We start from the raw sequence: 19,271 nt of genomic DNA on the forward strand, positions 1-19,271 counted from the left end.
CAGAGCTAAAGTCATGAAGGCAGTGTGTGAGCCTGGGGGAGGGGTCAGGGCTACCTCTATCTGTACAGCCTCTGACTTCAGCCTGTGCTCCAACTAACGAAAGATTAACTGGAGAACCATATATAGCTTTTATTTGATGTTAATATTTTATGCAACAAAGGAAAGAAGTAAAGACCACAGAAGGGGAGCTTGTCTGGAGGGCTCGTGTCCTACTTTAATGAGGAGGAAAAATACACAGCAGAGTAACAATGAGAGAAAGGGGTGTGGCCATCGAGGGAGGTTAGTGTGGGAGTGGCAGAGACATGAGGAGAAATGATAGGACAGAGAGGTTAGTTAACTGATCATCTCACAACCATCTCTAATGGTAAGGATTTTCTTACCACCTCTGGCTTTGGAGGGATGGATCCCTGGGGCTCATTGCACAGGCACTGTGACTAAATTGGCGAGCTTCCGGTTCAGTGAGAGCCCCACCCCCAAAAATAAGTTAGAGAGCAGTTGAGGAGGGCACACCAACATGAACTTCACCAACTTCACCTGCATGCACACACACACACACACACACAAGCATATATATATATTTACATACTGTATTTACACACACAAATTTTAAACAGTTTGACAAAGGAAGGGAGTGGGTAGAGAATACCATGTGACTTCAAAGGCTGCAGAGAGTATTTAAAGGGGCAGGGAAGGATGCTTTAGAGGAAAGAGCACTGGACTCCAGCCCTCGAGCTTCTGGTGTTTCCTGGTGAAGGGGAAAACATCCAGGAAGAGGGACCTGTGTGCTCTCAGAGCCTGTCATGTGTTCACGGGACCACAGCAACACTGACTGTCTAGAATGGGGTACAGGGCAGAATACTGGAACACACATCTTAAAGAACGGGATAATCACAACCACTTAAAATTGATGAATTGTTTGTTTCTAGAGTTTCCCACATAACTCATACAAATATGTGTCCGTGAGTAACAAACACCCTAGAAGACAAAAGTAATAGATGAGGAGACTCCCATCCTGGAGTGTGTCCTGTGTGAGAAAGGGTTGTCATCTGTGTACAGAAGGAAAAGCTGGAGGAACAGGAAGTCCTCGGCATCCTTTGGAAGTATCCCCAGAATCTGCGAGGGCTAACATGCCGCTAACGTGCCTTCCTTCTGTCTCATAGTGCTCAGCGGAGTGTGGGGCTGGAGTGAGGACACGTTCAGTGGTGTGCATGACCAACCACGTCAGCAGCCTGCCGTTGGAAGGCTGTGGGAACAACAGGCCAGCGGAGGCGACCCCGTGTGACAATGGGCCCTGCACAGGCAAGGTGGAGTGGTTCGCTGGCAGCTGGAGTCAGGTGCGTAGCCAGAGCTGGGTTTATCTGTCTGTCCCTGGAAGAGGCCGTACAGCAGAGGGGTTAGGATAGAACAGGGTCACCCTTCCTGTGTGCTCACCTAAGCACCTTGTTCAGCCAAGAAGGTTCTGTGTGCACCTACTGTGTGCTCGCTTAAGCATCTTGCTCAGCCAACAAGATTCATTGTGTACCTACTGTGTGTTCGCTTAAGCATGTGAGCTACATCAATGAACAAATCTCTGTGCCTCAGGGAATGATCGAGTAGCCTAACACACAGTAAATGCAGCAGGCGGTGGCGGTGGCACTGTGGCTGCTGCTGCTGTTTCATTGCCCTTAGCTGGATTGTTAGGACTCGACAATATCGGAAAAAATCTGGAGACGGGGCTGGGCATGGTGGCTCACAACTTTAATCCCATCACTCAGGAGGCAGAGGCAAGTGGATCTATCTGAGCTCTAGAAAAGTCTGGTCTACAGAGCGAGTTCCAGGACAGCCAAGGCTACACAGAGAAACCCTGTTGTGAAAATAAATAAATAAATAAATAAATAAATAAATAAATAAATAAATAAATAAATAAATAAATAATAAATAATAAATAACTGGAGTTGGAGGCCTGAGAGGATGGTCAATGGATAAAGCATTTGTCACACAAGCATGAGGGCCTGTGTTTAGATTCCCCGGAAGCCATATGAAAGCCAGACACGGCAGCACACGTCTGTAATTCCGGTACTTCTTGGCTGAGATGGGGGATAGAGAAGAGTCCGCGGAGGCTTGTAGGCCAGCCAGCCTGGAGTACAACAAGAGAGCGAACAGCAAGAGACCCTGCCTCATAGTAGCCTGTGAAGGTCAATGTGCAAGCTTGTTGTGCCCTCCAGACACGCAGTATGGCACATGCCTACACTCACACACATGCACACATATGCACACATGCAGCATACGCACAGATATTTGTTTCTTAGTTTGTATAGGAGTGCTCAGTTTGCATGTACACATGCATGCCAGAAGAGGACATCAGATCCCTTTGTAGAGGGTCTTAAGCCACTTTGTAGTTGGTAGGAATTGAACTCAGGACCTCTGGAAGAGAAGCCAGAATTCTTAACCACTGAGCCATCTCACCAGCTTACCACCATGTTTTAAAGCTGGAAGCGTATATTATAAAGAGCAGATAATAAAGAAAGTAAAGTAACTTACAAATCGATGAGCTGATTCTTCCTCCTTGTTCCAGCATTGAATATGGACCCCTGCTGAAAATCTAGAGAGCCATCCCAGTGACTGCTCTGCCACAACCCCTACCCCACCCACCCCCACTGCCTGCCTGGATTTGAGTTCTTGGCCCTTTTAGCTCTGGCTACCAAGGCTGGCTGATTCTCCAAGGCCTTTGGCTGAAGGTCATGATTTGCACAGTATCCAGACACTGGCTCCGTAGGAATTTTTCTAAGGAGCTTCAAAGGCAGACCTTGATGAAATTGGCCGGCTTTTCCCTGTAACTGACACAGGCCCTTTGAGAAGCAAGTTGACAGCAAAAGGCAGGAGGCAGAACGCACCACTTGTCCATCCCCAGTCACCCCACCATGTGTGTCTGTTTTAAAGACGTAATCAGCAGCTGGGCATGGTGGCACACGCCTTTAGTCCTGGCACTCTGAGGCATGGCAGTAGATCTCTGTGAGTTCAAGAACAGCCCGGTCTACAGAGTGAGTTCTAGATGAGCCAGGAATATATCATGAGAGCTTGTTTCAAAATAAAATTTTAAAAAAACAATTACTCAAAGGGAAAAATATTTCTTCAGCAAAAATGCTCTTGACCTCAGGATTTCATCATTTTTCCTTACCCAATAAAATATCACATAAATATCTCATATCTACATATGATGCTGTCTCAAAAATATATAAACAGCAACAACAACAATAATAATTAGAGTGTCTAAGGTGCACATAATACAACAGCCAGTTGCAGAGTATGGAAATGCAAGACCTGGTGCTGGAGGGATGTTTGGGACGGCTCTATAATTCAGAGCCGAGTTCAGTTCCTCGTGTACATGCAGGGGACCACAACCATCCTTAACTCCAGTTCCAGGAGATCCAATACCTTCTTCTGGTACTGTGGGTTCATACTAAATACATACAGGTAAAGCCCACATACACAATCTGTATATGTGTATACTTATGTGTATATTCATATATTCATATTCATACAGGAGTGCTTCTGTTGGTAAATTTGCCTAACAGGCATGAAGCCAAAGGGTAAATCCTCAGCACTAATAAAATCAGGCATGTTGTGCATGCCTGTAATTCCAGAACTTGGAAGGTAGAGGCAGAAAGATCTTAAGTTCAAGATCATCTTGCCAGGCAGTGGTGGCACATGCCTTTAATTCCAGTACTTGGGAGGCAGAGGCAGGCAGATTTCTGAGTTCAAGGCCAGCCTGGTCTACAGAGTGAGTTCCATGACAGCTAGGGCTATTCAGAGAAACCCTGCCTTGAAAAAAACAAAAACAAAAATCATCATCTTGGGCTATATGGTCTAGGCTACAGGATACCCTGTGTTGAAATATATACATACATTTTATAATCTCAATCATTTCAATGAATTTTTTTACATAGACTGTATGGGGAAATTTCTTTTCTTGGACTTCTACAGTTTTGATTGATAAAAATCTGTAAAATTCCTAAGATTCCGTGGACTGGGTTGGAGTATTTCAGGGCTGCTCTCATGGGTATCCCTGGTGGTCACTGATATAACCGAACCCAGCTCCAATCTCAGGGGGGGTAGGTGGGCAAGGTAATTGCATCTCCCTGAGTCTGTTTCCTTGTCTCAATCACAGAGGCTAATGCCAGCCTTCCTGGACTGCTAGGAGGTATCTTTGCTTTCCTGCCTCTATGATAAAACATTTTGACCAAAACCAAACTGGGGAGAAGAGGGTCCAATTCATTTGATGCTTTTCTAGGTCACCATCCATCACTGAAGGAGGGCAGGGCAGGCGCTCAGAGAGCTTCAGAAGGACCCTGCTCCCTGGCTCTCTTGGGCTCAGTGGCAGCTACCCTTCTTACACAGCCAAGGCCCACCTGCCTAGAGAGAGTACCGCCCACAGTGGGCTGCGTCCTCCTGCATCAATTAACACGCAAGAAAATGTCCACAGGCCAGTCTGATGGAGGCCATTCCTTAACTCCATCATCCTAGGTGTGTCAAGTTGTTAGCCCAGGCTAGCCATCACAGAAGGCTTTGTAGGAGACAGGTCATTGTGTCACCCATGGCTGGCAGTGGGAGGCACTTAGTCAAAACCAGAACTCCTCTCTCTGTGTTTACTGATTTTTTTTAACTTGGCTGCTGTGCCAGGTTCTTGCCCCTGGCCATGTGCCAAGAAGCCGCACCATGGCCCACATTCCCACAGCAGACATGGAACCGTGAACGGCATGGGAGCAGTCGTGCCAGCCGTGGGGCTGGCAGCTCAGCCGCTACAACACTGCCCCTCTGGGGAGAAATACAGTAGTGGAGTGGAAAAGACAGAGGGTACCCCAAGTGGTGTGGCTACTGTCACCCCTGCAAACATCTCTGCTTCTACCCCAGGTTGCTGTCACCCACAGACAAAAATAGACCTATCTTCGGAGTGTCACACCATGTCCTTGAGAACCCACTGAGACCCAGGCCCTGGCCTATCTTCTCTGAGCCTTGGTGCTGATGCAGTCCCACAGGCATGGCTGCAGCGGAGGTCAGGATCAATTGCTCCAGGACGCAGAGGCCCTCACACAGGCGCTGTCAATGTCTCCTCCTTCATCTGCATCCACCTTATTTTCTCAGATAGGTTCTCGCTCTACCTCTGGAGCTCACTAGTTGGCTAGACGGCTGACCAGTGACGAGCATCCAGGATCCTCCTGTCTCTGCTCCCAACACTAAAACCACACTCGCTTTTGACACGGGTGTTGAGGATCTGAACTCGCGTCTTCTCAGTTGTGTAGCGAGCATTTCCCCCACAGAGCCATCTTCTCCGACCCCTATGTTCCTTACCAACAATGGATTCTACCGGTGTCTCTGCCATCTTCAATTACTTTTTATGCACTTTGGTGTTTTGCCTGCATGTGTGACTAAGTATGTCACAACCGCTCGAACTGGAGTGACAGACAGTTGTGAGCTGCCATGTGGGTGCTAGAAATCGAACCTGGGTCCTATGGAAGGACAGCCAGTGCCCTTAACCACTGAGCCATCTCTCCAGCCCCAATTGCTATTCTTGTATCTATTCTGTGTCTTGCTCTTTTTCATATGCCTCCGTGGAGGAATTAAGGATGTCCCTCCAGGAGCATGGTTTTCGTCCCCCTTTGTATCATGTGACACCCATCTGTCTCTGCTTCTTCTCCAGTGTTCCGTTGAGTGTGGCAGTGGGACACAGCAGAGGGAGGTGATCTGTGTTAGGAAGAATGCAGACACCTTTGAAGTGCTAGACCCTTATGAGTGTTCCTTCCTGGAGAAGCCCCCGAGCCAGCAGGCCTGCCACCTCAAGCCTTGTGGAGCTAAGTGGTTTAGCACAGAATGGAGCATGGTAAGTCCCAGTGGTTCATAGAATGGCTCTGGGGAGGGTGCCCGGCCCAGCCCGTGAAGAGATGCTATATACCCTGTGGCATCTACTCTCTGAGACCCTGCTCTGTCAGGGAACCCTGAACCTTACAGATTTGGGTTTCTACACAGAATTGTTCATCTTAGGAGTGTATCTGGTGGTCTTGCTTGAAAAGACTAATTCTGGGCCCCTCCTGGCTAAGACATTTGTGTTTACCAAGCAGTATGCAGGTGTCCTCGGGCTGCATCCTGACAGACATCACTGCAAAGAATAATGGTATTTGAAAGGCCTCAAAGATACTGCCTAAAGTACTGCATTGTAAGCTGGGTGCCACCACATGTGCCTGTAACCCCAGCATTAGGGAAGTGGAGACAGGAGGATGCCTGGAATGCACTGGTCAGACAGGCTAGCTAAAATGATGCACTTCCGGTTCAGTGAGAGATTCTAGCTCAAAACATAAAGTGTCGAGCTAGGCGTGGTGGAGCAGGCCTTTGATCTCAGCACTGAGGAGGCAGAGAGAGGCAAGCAATCTCCGTGAGTTCAAGGACAGCCTGGTCTGCATAGCAAGTGCCAGGACAGCCAGAACTACATAGAAAATTACATTACACACACACACATATACATACACATACACACATACATACACATATAGAAAGATATACACATGAAGTAGAGAGAACTCAGAAAAGATATCTGCCATCAACTTCTACACGTATGTACCCACATATGTGCACACATACCCACAAACACATGCCCCCACTATACACATCTACACACATATGTAAATGCACACACTCTACAGTGCTACATTACACAGTGAACTCTGTGAGAGTTCTGTGAGATCAAGGCCAGTCTGATCTACAAAGTGAGTTCCAAGACAGCCAAGACTATTTATTACACAGAGAAATTATGTCTCAAAAACCCAAAATAATAATAATGATAATGGTGGTAAATTTAAAAATAAATTCTCTTTTAGAAATTCAGTCCCAGTTCCACCCATTGAGAGAGTCTAGAAACCAGATAGACCCACTAGCAAAGGGACTCTCTCCCATCCAGAGCGCAGCTTTGATCGACACAAGTAGGAGCCAGAGATTCTTCAATATTGAATCCTCTTCAGAATTCAAATGTCACCGTCTTACAACACCAAATCAATTAAATAGTTTGAGACTTTGCATGTCACTGACTGCTGACATCCCCAAAAGACAGACAACCACAGGACTCTGGCTCAGGCTTTGCTGAGGCTTCCTGTAGATCCAGTTAACAGTTCCCAGGAAATGGAGAAAACAGGGATGTGTTAAAATATGCTACGAGGATAGGGTCAGCAGTCAAGACAAGGAAAGGCCCACAGAGCAAATGACTCTAGGTTCCTTCTCCAAAAGAAATGTAATGGCCGGGAGCATGGCTCAGCTGGCAGAGGGCTTGCGTGGCGTGCACAAAGCCCTGGGGTCCATCCTCAGCACCACATACACGGGGCATGGCAGCTCAGGCCTGTAATCCCATCACTTGGCAGGGGGAGGCAGGAGAATCAAGTTAGAGGCTACCTACACGAGATGGGTCCCAGAAGCAGTCCCTCACAGATGGGGGAGGGGTTCATGAGGTTCCCCCCCTCAGGACCTGTCCTCAGTCAAGGGTTGCTGGGGGAGGGGCAATCACTTTCTTCAGCAATGAAGTCACTAATAAATTGCCCCCCACAATTGTTCATGCAAGCAACCCTAATTAAACTCAGCGAGTCACAAACAAACACACGAACCAGACATGAAGATGGGAGGGGGACTTGTTGAGAGGAAGGGGGTCAGTGGGAGTGGGAAGGGCTGAGTAGAGGCAGTAAGGGATGAAAATAGATAAAATACAAATGCCTGCATCCACATGGAGGACACTGTCAAAGAACAACACATTTTCAAAACAATAAGAAAACATTCAAGACCATCATCCTTAGCTACACTGGGAGCTTGAGGCTAGCCTGGGCTATATGAGACCCTGTCTCAAAAAAAATTTTATTTTACATTTTTTAATTAATTAAAATTTTTTAAAGATTTATTTATTTATTATATGTAAGTACACTGTAGCTGTCTTCAGACACTCCAGAAGAAGGCATCAAATCCCATTACAGATGCTTGTGAGCCACCATGTGGTTGCTGGGAATTGAACTCAGGACCTTCGGAAGAGCAGTCAGTGCTCTTAACCACTGAGCCTAAATTTTTTCAATTAATAAAAATTAAGTAACAGTGACATAGTTCAGCACATAAAGGCACTTAATTGCCCGAAGACCTGAGTTCCATTTCTGGGACCACATGGTGGAAGGAGGGAACCAGTTCCTACAAGCTGTTCTCTGACCTCCACACATAAGCCAAGGAACCCACAAACACACACAATACATTTAATTAAAAAGAAACAATCATGACAGACGTGGTAGCCCATACCTTTAATCCCTGCTCTCAGGAGGCAGGCTGATCTCCATGAGTTCCAGGCTAGCTTGGTCTAGAAAGTGAATTCCAGACCAAGTCAGGGCTACACAGTGAGATCCTGTCTCAAAGAAAATTTTTATTAATTTTTAAAAATTAAAAATAAACAAGCATAAGGTGATGGAAAGGAGACCTGAAGGTTTAGATTAAGAATTATAACTTAGCTGGGCATGGTGGCTCACGCCTGTAATCCCAGCACTTGGGAGGCAGAGGCAGGTGGATTTCTGAGTTCGAGGCCAGCCTGGTCTACAGAGTGAGTTCCAGGACAGCCAGGGCTACACAGAGAAACCCTGACTCAAAAAACAAAAACAAAAAAAAACCCCAAGAATTATAACTAATGTATAACTGAGATATGGATCCTAGTATTATTATTGTTGTTATTGTTATTGTTATTTTAATTTCGTGTTTATATTTATCTTATGTGTATGGGTATTTGCCTGCATATATGACTGTGTACTACCTGCATGTGGTGCCCTTGGAGCACAGAGGAGAAGGTATCAGCTCTCCTGGGGCTGGAGTTCCAGACTGTTGTGAGCCACCATGTGGGGACTTAGGAGTTGAACCCAGGCCAGGTAGTGGTGGCACACGCCTTTAATCCCAGCACTTGAGAGGCAGAGTTCGAAGCCAGCCTGGTCTACAGAGTGAGTTCAAGGACAGCCAGGGCTACACAGAGAAACCCTGTCTCAAAAACATAAAAACGGAAAAAAGGGGGGGGGGGGGGAGTTGAACCCAAGTCCTCTGGAAGGACAGCATTGCTTTTAAGCTCTGAGCCACCTCTTCAATCCCTGTTTTGTTTAAGATTTTTTTAAAATAATACTTTGTATTTATCCTTTGGTAATGCCCTACAACGCATTCTATGTCTACCCATGTCTACTTTCCTCCAACCTGACCCTGATTTTTAAAACAAACTATTTTTAAAATATGAAAAGATTCACCGTTTTTAAAAATGAGACTAGAAACAGTAGACATATAGACTTGAAGATAATAAGGCACAGCAGGGGCACATTTTCAAGGCTCCTTCTTTTTGGAGCCATAAATTATTATGGAAGGTGTGGTGGGAGACTAGAACTCACTCAAAACAGTGCAAGGAGTGGGTGTGGGAGCAGGGCAGACAGGACAAGGTGGCCAACCTGCTGGGTGTCATGTGGAAGTGTGTTCTAGTGCTCACTTTCCCTTTGGGGAGATGTTTGAATTTCCCCTGATCTTCCTCCCCGGTTCGGGGGCCTAAGAGGCTGCAGAGAAACCTGACATTTTCTCTCTTTTTACCCTACAGTGCTCCAAGAGCTGTCAGGGCGGATTCCGGGTGCGGGAAGTTCGGTGTCTCTCAGACGACATGACCCCGGGCAGCCTCTGCGACCCCCAGTTGAAACCAGAAGAGAGAGAATCTTGTAACCCTCAGGACTGTGTCCCTGAAGTTGGTGAGTTTGTGGTTCCCACCTGAAGAAAAGAGGATTGAGCCTCCTCTCGCTCTGTCAAGTTATCCAGGGTGAAAATGGCTGAACCTTGTGCACAGCCACAGCAGTGTGTGTCTGGGGTTGGGGGAGGAGAGGTAAGGGGGTCAGGGTGCTTTGATGTTATAATTTCATAGTTTAAGACTACCTCACACTGAGATGTCCTCTGAGTCTCGGAATGTGTACTACCGGTTTGGACATTGTAAACTTTAGCTTTAAGAGTTATTTAAAGACATAGACAGTTATCAAGGTTTACTTATATATTCTATTTTGTTAACCTTGTAATTTCCTTTTCTTCCCCTTTATTGCATTTTATGTTGAAAATGACATATAGTTTTTCCTTCCTTGAAAACATATCATAACTAAGTCTGGAAGACCAAACCAGAGTTGTTTTTAAAGAAAAACCATAGACCAGGGCTGGGTGTCAGAAAGCTGGCCTACCATTGACAAAGCCCTGGGTTTGATCCTAGCGCCACATAAACTAGGGATGGTGGTGAGTGCCCGTGATCCCAGCACTCCGGGGCTGAGGCAGGAGATTCAGAAGATCAAGATCAGCATCTCCCAGAACCAAGCTCAAGGCCAGCCAGGGATACATAAAACCCGTTTCAGAACAAAGCCCTCTCACATCTTATTAGTAAGAAACCTTTGACAAGCCTATGCTGGCGGCGAGATGGGCCTCAAGAATACACAACTGGATAAGGCAGCCATGCCTTGCTCCAAAATCTATACAATCAATTCCAAGGATCTAGCAATTTTAGCCATCTTTAATTACCTATGTCTGTGTGCCTGAGACAATTTTCCTTTTCAGGGTTGTGTCTTAATGCAACCTTCTCAAAAGCAATGCAAGGAACAATTGAAATTTTAAATCCAAATTTAAATCACTTCAACTGTGTGGTGTTGCCAAGACAAATAAGTAAATAGCTTGTGTGCATGACCCAGACATAGGAATCCTATCAATATTTATTTTGAAGCCTCCTGCCTACAGAGTCCTTTATACTGATTGTAGCATATTTTCCTAAGATGTGTTTCATGTATTTTCTTACCTCTCTTCTTCCTTACCCTCTCCCTTCTTCTCTATTTATGTAAGCTAGTATCTGTCACTGGCCTGTGCTTGGCTTATGTAGCCTGGCTAGCGGTAAACTTCAGAGATCTACCTGTCCCATCCTCCCAGCCCTGGGAGCACAAGCATATACTACACGCACCGTTCTTCCGTGTGGGTCCTGAGACCCACACTCAGGTCCTCACACTTACATGGTAGCACCTGAGCCTTCTTCCCAGTGCTCACGTAATGTCAGTCAAAATCCATACAGGATCTTTTAAATTGGATATATAGAATATGTATCGGATATATCAAATTGTTTATATCAAAAAAATGGCAAAGAATATCCAGGGAAACTCTGAGGCTAACAGCACTGGGGGACTTATTCTGCCACAAACAAAGGCATGCCAGCACTGGGAGAGGTAAACAGGTAAAAGCACACCATAGGACGTCCACAAATAGACCAAAGATGCTTGGTATGTGGTGGAATTGGCATAGGCGTCTGGGGAAAGGATGAGCTATTAAATGATAATGAAACAATCTGTATACACTTACATATATGGAAAAACAGCAACATTGAATCCCTGCTTCTCAATACACATGTGCTCGTGAGCATTACACACACACACTCACACACAATCACACACATACACAATCACCACCACCCTCACCGGTTCCTTGAAAACTAAGGAAATGAATGTAATCAGAAAATTTAAAATTTAAGAAAAGACTTTGAGGGGGAAACTGTTTTAATTTAGAGGAGGGAAGAATTTTTTAAATGAACCCCCCCCCAGTGGTTACAAGGGAAAATACGACAATACCAATAACATTAAAATGTCAAGTGTCTGCTTATCACGTGACATCATAAAAGAAGTGCCAAGAGGAGCTACTAGTTCAGAGGAGAGGCTAGCAACACTGCAACCTGTAAAGACGGGATCTATGGCATAGAGAACTTGGTGAGCTCACGGGCAAAAGGAGCGGCCGCCCACCCCGCCCCCACCCGCAGTAAAGGGGGCGCGAGCTGCAAACACTGATACAATGTATTCTCCTCACCCTAGGAGAGTTTAGCATTCACTACACAGACATAAATACAGCCCATAGGGAGACGATTCTGCTGATTTGGGGCTGCACTTCAGCTACAGAGTGCTGCTCTGGGATTGATCTCCAGCACAGCATAAACCACGTATGGTGGTACCCAGCACTGGAGACGGAGGCAGGAGGATTAGAACTTCTCATCCTCCATGATCAAGGCCAGCTGAGGGTACCTGTCTTCTTCCCACTGCCTGCCATCCCTCCCCCCCAAAAAAACAATAGAATTCCACTGTTCTGCCAAGAGAAATACAAATAGTTTCACATAGTTTGGAGGGCAGCCATCACATCTAATAAGGCTGTATGTGTTTTAAAACTCAGAAAGAACACTAAAAATCTGCTTAAAAGATCACTATAACAGGAAAAAATGGAAACAAATGTCTACCAATGGAAAATGCATACATTACATATATACATGGCTATCCTGGTGATATAAACAAATGCATAAGTTTTCAAAAGAGTGGCCAAGAGCTGTGTGAATTTTTACATTTTTTTAAGTTTAGGTGTCACACAGTGGTTAAAGAGAGATGGGAGATGGAGAGATAGCTCAGTGGTTAAGAGCACTAGCTGCTCCTCCAGAGGACCTGAGTTCAATTCCCAGCAACCACGTGGTGGCTCACAACCATCTGTAATGGGATCTGATGCCCTCCTCTGCATGCAGGTGTACATGCAGATAGAGCACTCATACATAAAGTTTAAATAAATCTTTTAAAAATAAACAAACATCACATACAGAAGCCAGGGGAGATGGCTCAGCAGGTAAAGTGCGTGCTGTCTGAGCAGGAGGATCTAAGTTTGGATCCGCAGCACACCCATAACAGCTGGGGGACCCTAGCCCTGGGGGAAGGGAGACCCAAGGCTCCCTGAGATTGCTGGCTAACCTGGCCAGCCAATCAGTGAGGTCCTGGCTCAGTGACCAGAAAACTAAGTGGAGGAGGAAGGATGAAGGAATACTGAGGAGCTGCATATGGCGTCCGTGGTGTCAGGGGAGGAGCCGCTTCCTTCAGTGGTGTAGCCACTCAACATCACCCATGCTCTGGTAAATTACCCCCACACCCTTGTCCATGCAAGCAGCACCAGCTAAACTTACTTTCACAAGAATTAAAAATTGACACATCATCTTCTCCTTACCTCTTTCTGGGAAGAAACCTTCATATGTGGTGTTTGTCATCCCTGTCCAATCTGTTTATCATAATCAGTATCTTTTGAGACGGGGTCTCAATGTTGTGCCCAGCTGACCTTGAACTCCCGATCTTCAAATTTCAGCCTCTCGAGTGCCGGGATTACAGGCATGCCCACTCTCCCTGGACATTCTTGAACATATATTCCCTCCTCTCTCCCTCCCTCCCTCCCTCTCTGCCCCCACACATGTGGAGGCAGAGTCATTGGCTGTCTTCCTCAACTGCTCTTCAACTTATTCCTCAGATGTCTCTTTTTCCTTTGTCATTATTTCACAAGCTCATATACATATTTAATATTCGTGGGTCATTTTTACATACCTCACTATCCTCTCAACCCCTTCCCACTTCTACTGAGCCCCAACAAGGCCCCTCCCTGACATCTCTGACATCCTGTGCTGGTCTCTGCATGTGTTTACACAGACTCATACAGACACACCTAGACCCATACATACATACATACATACATACATACATACATACATACATCATACATACACACACACACATATATATATACAAATACACATATCTACACACACACACACAGTCAGGGCCCAAGTGAAGTGCTGTAGCCCGTCCCCTTTCTCTTCGAGCTGGTCCTGGCTACCTCTTGGGCTCAGGTGTCTCTTCTGTTCTCTTCCACCGTAGATGAAAACTGCAAGGACAAGTACTACAACTGCAACGTGGTAGTCCAGGCGCGCCTCTGTGTCTACAACTACTACAAGACTGCCTGCTGTGCCTCTTGCACCCGAGTGGCCAACAGACACACCAGCTTTCTGGGGAGCCGATAACACTCCTGCCCTCCTGGGGTTACGAGCAGTGCGCCTGGTTGGTTGCTGCTCTGCCAGAGACCCCACTCTCACCTTCATAAAGCTTGCCACATGGTACCCAGGATGTTGGAACGCCATGGCTGGCCCTTTGGGCATTGCTGTGTCCTAACAACGACCTTCCTTGGGACCTGGCGCCTGCTGATGGTGCCTTCTGAAAATCAAGCATACGGCTCTCATCCCAACTCCAGACCTGCTGTTGTCCAAGGCAGCAGTTGGACCACTGACCAAACACAGCCTTCTTCCTGGTGCTACTGGCCTGTCCAAAATTAGAACCCCTTTGGAAAGTCAAGAGAGGGTGACACCCCATCCTGCAGCACCAACAAACCTTGCTGAGACATGTGTACCCCTGTTTCCTCAGCCCAGCTGTGTTGCATCCATTGCCATTCTAAAAGATAATAGGCAGTCTCCTGCCTCAGGACAGAGGTATCTATGAAAAGTGTTTTCTTGTTTACCAGGTCCACACTCTTAGACATTAGCTCACTGGAGGCTGCAGTGCCCCAGAATGGGAGGCAGGGGGTGAAGATGTGCTCCCACCTTACTGGAAAGGAGACTGAGGTTACTGAGCTGATGTTAGGGGCAAGGCTAAGTGACTACCACAGATGGCTGAGCACAGCCCTCACCCCACAGCACCTCTGGTGACCAGCCTGGGCTCTGTCCAGGACCCATAGTCTGAAGGATGCATGGGCTTCCAGTCTGACCAGGAGGCTGAGAAGTTTTTCATTCTTTGAACAGCCCAGGCTTCTGAGGACCATCCTCTGTTCCCAAGTGCTGCCTCAAATGAGTGCTTAGTTCTTTCAAGATGTCTGCACCCCTATGCCCCCTTCCCTCAGCCACAACTCCTACTGACAGGACTCTGGTGTTTGCTAAGTTCCATTCCCAACAGAATTGTCCCTCAAGACAAGGTAGCCACAGGGAGAACTGGCCAGTTGCCAGGGATTCTCTGGGCCTCTCTGGAGGTGGAGCAAACTCCCAGATCCCACAGACTGGTGTTCCAACCATCTCTCCTGGGATCTTCATGGTACCACCCAGTGGAAAGCCTAGCAGGCTATCCCAGCAACCTCATATTGCAATAGACAGGGTCTTATTTGAGCCTTGTTTCTATCTAGTGCTCTCGCATCCCTCCCCTCCACTGTGACTCAGGACTCTTTTTATCCCACAAGCCTTGACCATCAAGACTAATTTTAATGCTGCAGGTCTGGGAGAAGGAGCTAGGAAGCCCCCTGTATCTCTGCTGACACACTCTGCACAACTGTAATTCCAGAGGCCCCAGGCCTGAAGGGACTCAGTGTTTATTGAAAGGTGAACCATCTTGGGATGCCAGGGACAGGGGAGAGACAATTAAGAGAAATATTTTTTTTCTTCAAAATTGTAAACTTACAGAAATTATCTTATTTCGGATTCTGGGCATGTTTCCCTTAAAGAAAACACACACCCTTAGCACAGGGTCTCTCCGGGAGCCAGCCTGCATTGTGACCGCTCACCGCTGTGGGGATGGTATAACCTGTCTGGTCCGATGCACTCTGTCAGGATTCCAATGGCCTTGGCCTCCTGTGAGTACCCTCCCAGCGTTTGTCTCTGTCTGCTTTCGTCAGCCAGCAGCACCACCTCTCCTGTGGGGCAGGCGGGAGATACACAGCCCGGCAGAGACCGTACTCGCCATGCTAAGTGCAGGGAGAAGCCACAGTGTGAGCAGCTTCTGTCCGGTTCCCTGCCTGTCCCCCTCACTGTGCTTCTGCCTGTCCGGGGCAGTTTTCCCTCTATGCAGCCATTCTCGGATCTTGCTGGACAAGCCGGACATTTGAAGGATTACTTGGAAGGTGTTTGCGTACATGCGGGGCGGGGGCTGGGGGGAGGTAAAGCAGGCATGATCTGTGGGTGAAATGAAGGCTGGCATTAGCACCAGGGAAGGAAAGTGGTCTTAGCAATCAAAGCCACCCAATGCTGGGCAGTCACAGGGCCTAAAGAACTTCTCTGTGGAGAGTGAGCGCTCTGGTCCTTCCAACTCATAAATTCTCAGGGCTGGGCTGGGTTAGTGATAGCTTTGTCTATCCTGCATCTCAGATGTCATCTCACAGTTCTTAGGAAGGCCAATGATCCTCCTGTAGTAAGGGTAAGTCAGAGAAAATGGGTCAGGCCCTGGTCTTTAGGCAAACTCCAAACCAAACCAAACAAAACACCAACAACAAAGCTAGACAACACCTCATCTGAGTTCAGTGGATTTTTTCCAGGAAAATGAGCTGTTCCTGGGAGTTCAGTCCCCTTTAGAAGATTACAGACTTTTAGATTGGGGTCAATTAACCACTTTGTTTAGAAGGCCAACCTTGCAAAGGCCCTGGTTCCTCCTTCCATCCCCTGCACAGCCTCCCGCACACACAGTGTAGGCAGTGCGGCCTTGGGCTCCCCAGTGATTACCAGGGACAGATGCCTGTCCCTGCAGATGGTGCTCTATCTGCCACCTCCTTCTCGGGCCTCTCCACATTCCCTTCATTAGCTGTGATGTAGAACTGAAATTTATATTTCAATATTGATTTTCCTCTGGTGTGCCAGATGGCCACATCCTGAGCTCTGAATGAAAACTTAGGTAAATTAAAGCTACTGTGTAGCCTTTCTAAACAAACGCCAACAAAGCCCTAAATGAAAAGCTGTGCTGTTTCGCTTTCAGAGGGGGGGCGGGGGAGGGGGACACCTTCCTTTTGAGCCCCTATTGAGTCTCTTTCCCTTTACCTCTCAGGGCCGGCTGGGAATATGCTATCTGGCCACTAGAGGGAGCAGTTCCCCGCTCGTAGCCATGCTCAGACTAGCAAGAAGCCATGGGAGCTTGTCAGCCCAGGGTTTCTTTTTCTTTCTCCTTCCCTCCTTGCCTTTAGCATGCATCATCTATTTGTTTTCTAAGCATTTACACCCAACCTTCTATATTTTAAAAGGTGGCTTCTAAATGGATGAGAAACGGGAGATGCTGGATTAATTTGTTGTGTGGTATGGAGAAATCTAGATATTGCTAGCACCTGCCCAAGATAGCCTCTTTTTATTAATAGCTGTCTTAGCGTTGACACTATAGAGTTTTCCTATATAAATATAAGGAATGAAACAAGACAATATCACTACAGGGTGAATGATCTGTCAGCCTTTGCCAGATCCTTGCCAGATAAAACAATTTGCCCGTAGCTTAGATGTTTTAGAAGAAAAGTGGCTGATGCCCTGAGTTTAGAGAGGCAACAGCTAGGGTAAGAGGGATCTGAAAAGATGTTTTAAAAACCCCTGAAGAGAAGGCCTTTATTTCAACAGATCACTGGGAGGTGGTAAAAGCTCTACCTTTGGAATAAAAGAATAACTATACAGTTGGAAGGTGATAGAGAAGGATTTCAACTAAGTTCAGAGTGGGAGGAAACATCAGAATACAAAGGAACCCTGGACTAGCGAGTTAGCTCAGTCAGGAAAGCACTGAAGAACTGAGTTCGAGTCTCAGAACCCACATGCAAAAAGCCAGGTGTGGTGGTACTCACTTGTAATCCCAGCACTAGGGAGGCAGAGACAGGAGCATCCCTGGGGGTCACTAGCTGGCCAGCCCAGCCCACTTGGCAAGTTCCAGGCCAGTGAGAAGCCAACAGCTGTCCTCTGACCTCCACATAAACACACAGATATGCATGTGTGTGTAAGCCATTCCACAAGCCACCAAAACCACAGAGAAAACGTGGGTGACAGTCAAGCTGGTGTCTGTCGGAAGACTAATGCCCACAGGCAACATTCACGTGGGGTTTTTCAATCCTGATAAAGAGGACAGCCTGTTGGAGACAGTGTGAGGAACTTCTGAGGTGGCTTATCTGCAGAAGAGACACCCTGAGAGCCCTCTCAGGAGTCGGAGGGAAGAAAGCTCAGTGAAACGGGTTGCTCTTACTACAGAACTTTCTGCAAGCTGGAACCTTCTACGGTGCAGGGATGCTGGAGAGAGCAACTCTCCATGGAAGTGGCAGGGGCGGCAGGAAGGCAGTGGGTCAGGACGGGGGAGGGGCAAACGGAACAGCTCCCAGAGACTCATGCACAGTGTTCCTAACTGCTACCTTGTCGCATTTGAAACCCCTCAGTGCCTCTTCCTGTAAGTTGTGTGTGTTCCCTCATGTGGCAGCCACTGGCAACCTGGGCAGCGCCATCTCCATGTGACTGCTTCACAGAGAGGCAAACAGACATGGGGGCAGCTAACTGCCTCCTTGGGGTTGCAACACTCCACCCGGCAGCCCTGACTAGCCTAGCCTGGGCTATTTGTCTCCAATCTCTTTTATAGGAATGCCTAGCCTTCCTGAGGGACTCCTTGCTGACCAAGCTTCCTACCCCACACCATCCTTGATATTCCGAATCCTTGTTCTGTTGGGATATTTACGGTGCTGTGGAAAGTGGCCCCAAGAATATGGAAACTCCCAGCCTCGTCAGATGACGAGCCTCCGGCCTCAGTGAGCTCCATTCTGTTACACCAACTCCGACCTTCTGGGGCCCCCCAGCCCCCACCATCCATCCAACATAAGGATATACTTTACTATAACTTATTATTTTGTTCTCTGTAAATACAAGATGTTTATAGGAAATATGTATTCTGAACTATATCTGCAGAGTGGACTGCAACACCAGAATAGTTCTGTTATTTAGAATATATTCATTGTAAAGGGACCTAGTAGGTATTTATTTACATATGCCATCCACATTTACATAAAATTGTTTGATTGGCCAAGCCAGCTTCCTGTTACATTGCTACACCACAGTGTCTTATTCTAAGTCAATCCTTACAGTTGTTTATATAGTGATTGACCAGACATTTTGAGGGTTGAAAATCAAATATAATTAACTCTGCTTTTGACGTATTCAGGGGCTCTCCCCCCTGGTATTGTGCCTGACTAAGCCTGCCACCTTTCTGTCTTAATTATTATATTTTCTCAGATAATCCACCCTCTCCTCACACCCAAACACTTGGAGAAGGGAAGGTGACTGGTTTTTCTCGTCCCTTCTTAGTGTGGCCTGCCGTTAGCTTCATCTGCCTCACTGCTCATGTCAGAGCTGTGGATGGCTTGGGTTGAGAGGCTGGGAGAGGCTTGGGGACACACAGCAGTGTTCTCAGCTCTGATAATGACCCCAGGGTCCCTGCTGGGGACTGTGGGGGCCTGTGAACTGCAGAACTAGAACTGAGAAACCCCTGAGGACACCACCAGTTCCATGTCTCCTCTGCAGGCTTAAGTTATTATGGATGGGGGAGGCGAGCAGACAGTGAATTATATGAGCAAATGTGGGCTGATTTCCAGCACTATTTTGTGTACAACTAATTTATTTTGATTGTAAAAATAAAATAAAGTGGTTAAATGAC

The 19,271-nt window shown here is 47.0% G+C and overlaps 1 protein-coding gene across 1 annotated transcript in view; it reads left to right on the forward strand.

Moving 5' to 3' along the window:
* The window catches only part of Thsd4 (thrombospondin type 1 domain containing 4), a 593,810-nt gene extending 574,539 nt beyond the window's left edge, over positions 1 to 19,271 (forward strand). Inside the window, exons 15-18 of the mRNA XM_052188134.1 lie at positions 1,161 to 1,334; positions 5,678 to 5,857; positions 9,608 to 9,752; positions 13,743 to 19,271. Of these exons, the coding sequence (XP_052044094.1) occupies positions 1,161 to 1,334; positions 5,678 to 5,857; positions 9,608 to 9,752; positions 13,743 to 13,885 (642 nt within the window). The 3' untranslated portion in view covers positions 13,886 to 19,271. The remainder of the gene's footprint in view (positions 1 to 1,160; positions 1,335 to 5,677; positions 5,858 to 9,607; positions 9,753 to 13,742) is intronic.

This window comes from Apodemus sylvaticus, chromosome 7 (genome assembly GCF_947179515.1).
Source record: "Apodemus sylvaticus chromosome 7, mApoSyl1.1, whole genome shotgun sequence".
Taxonomy (NCBI): Eukaryota; Metazoa; Chordata; class Mammalia; order Rodentia; family Muridae; genus Apodemus; species Apodemus sylvaticus.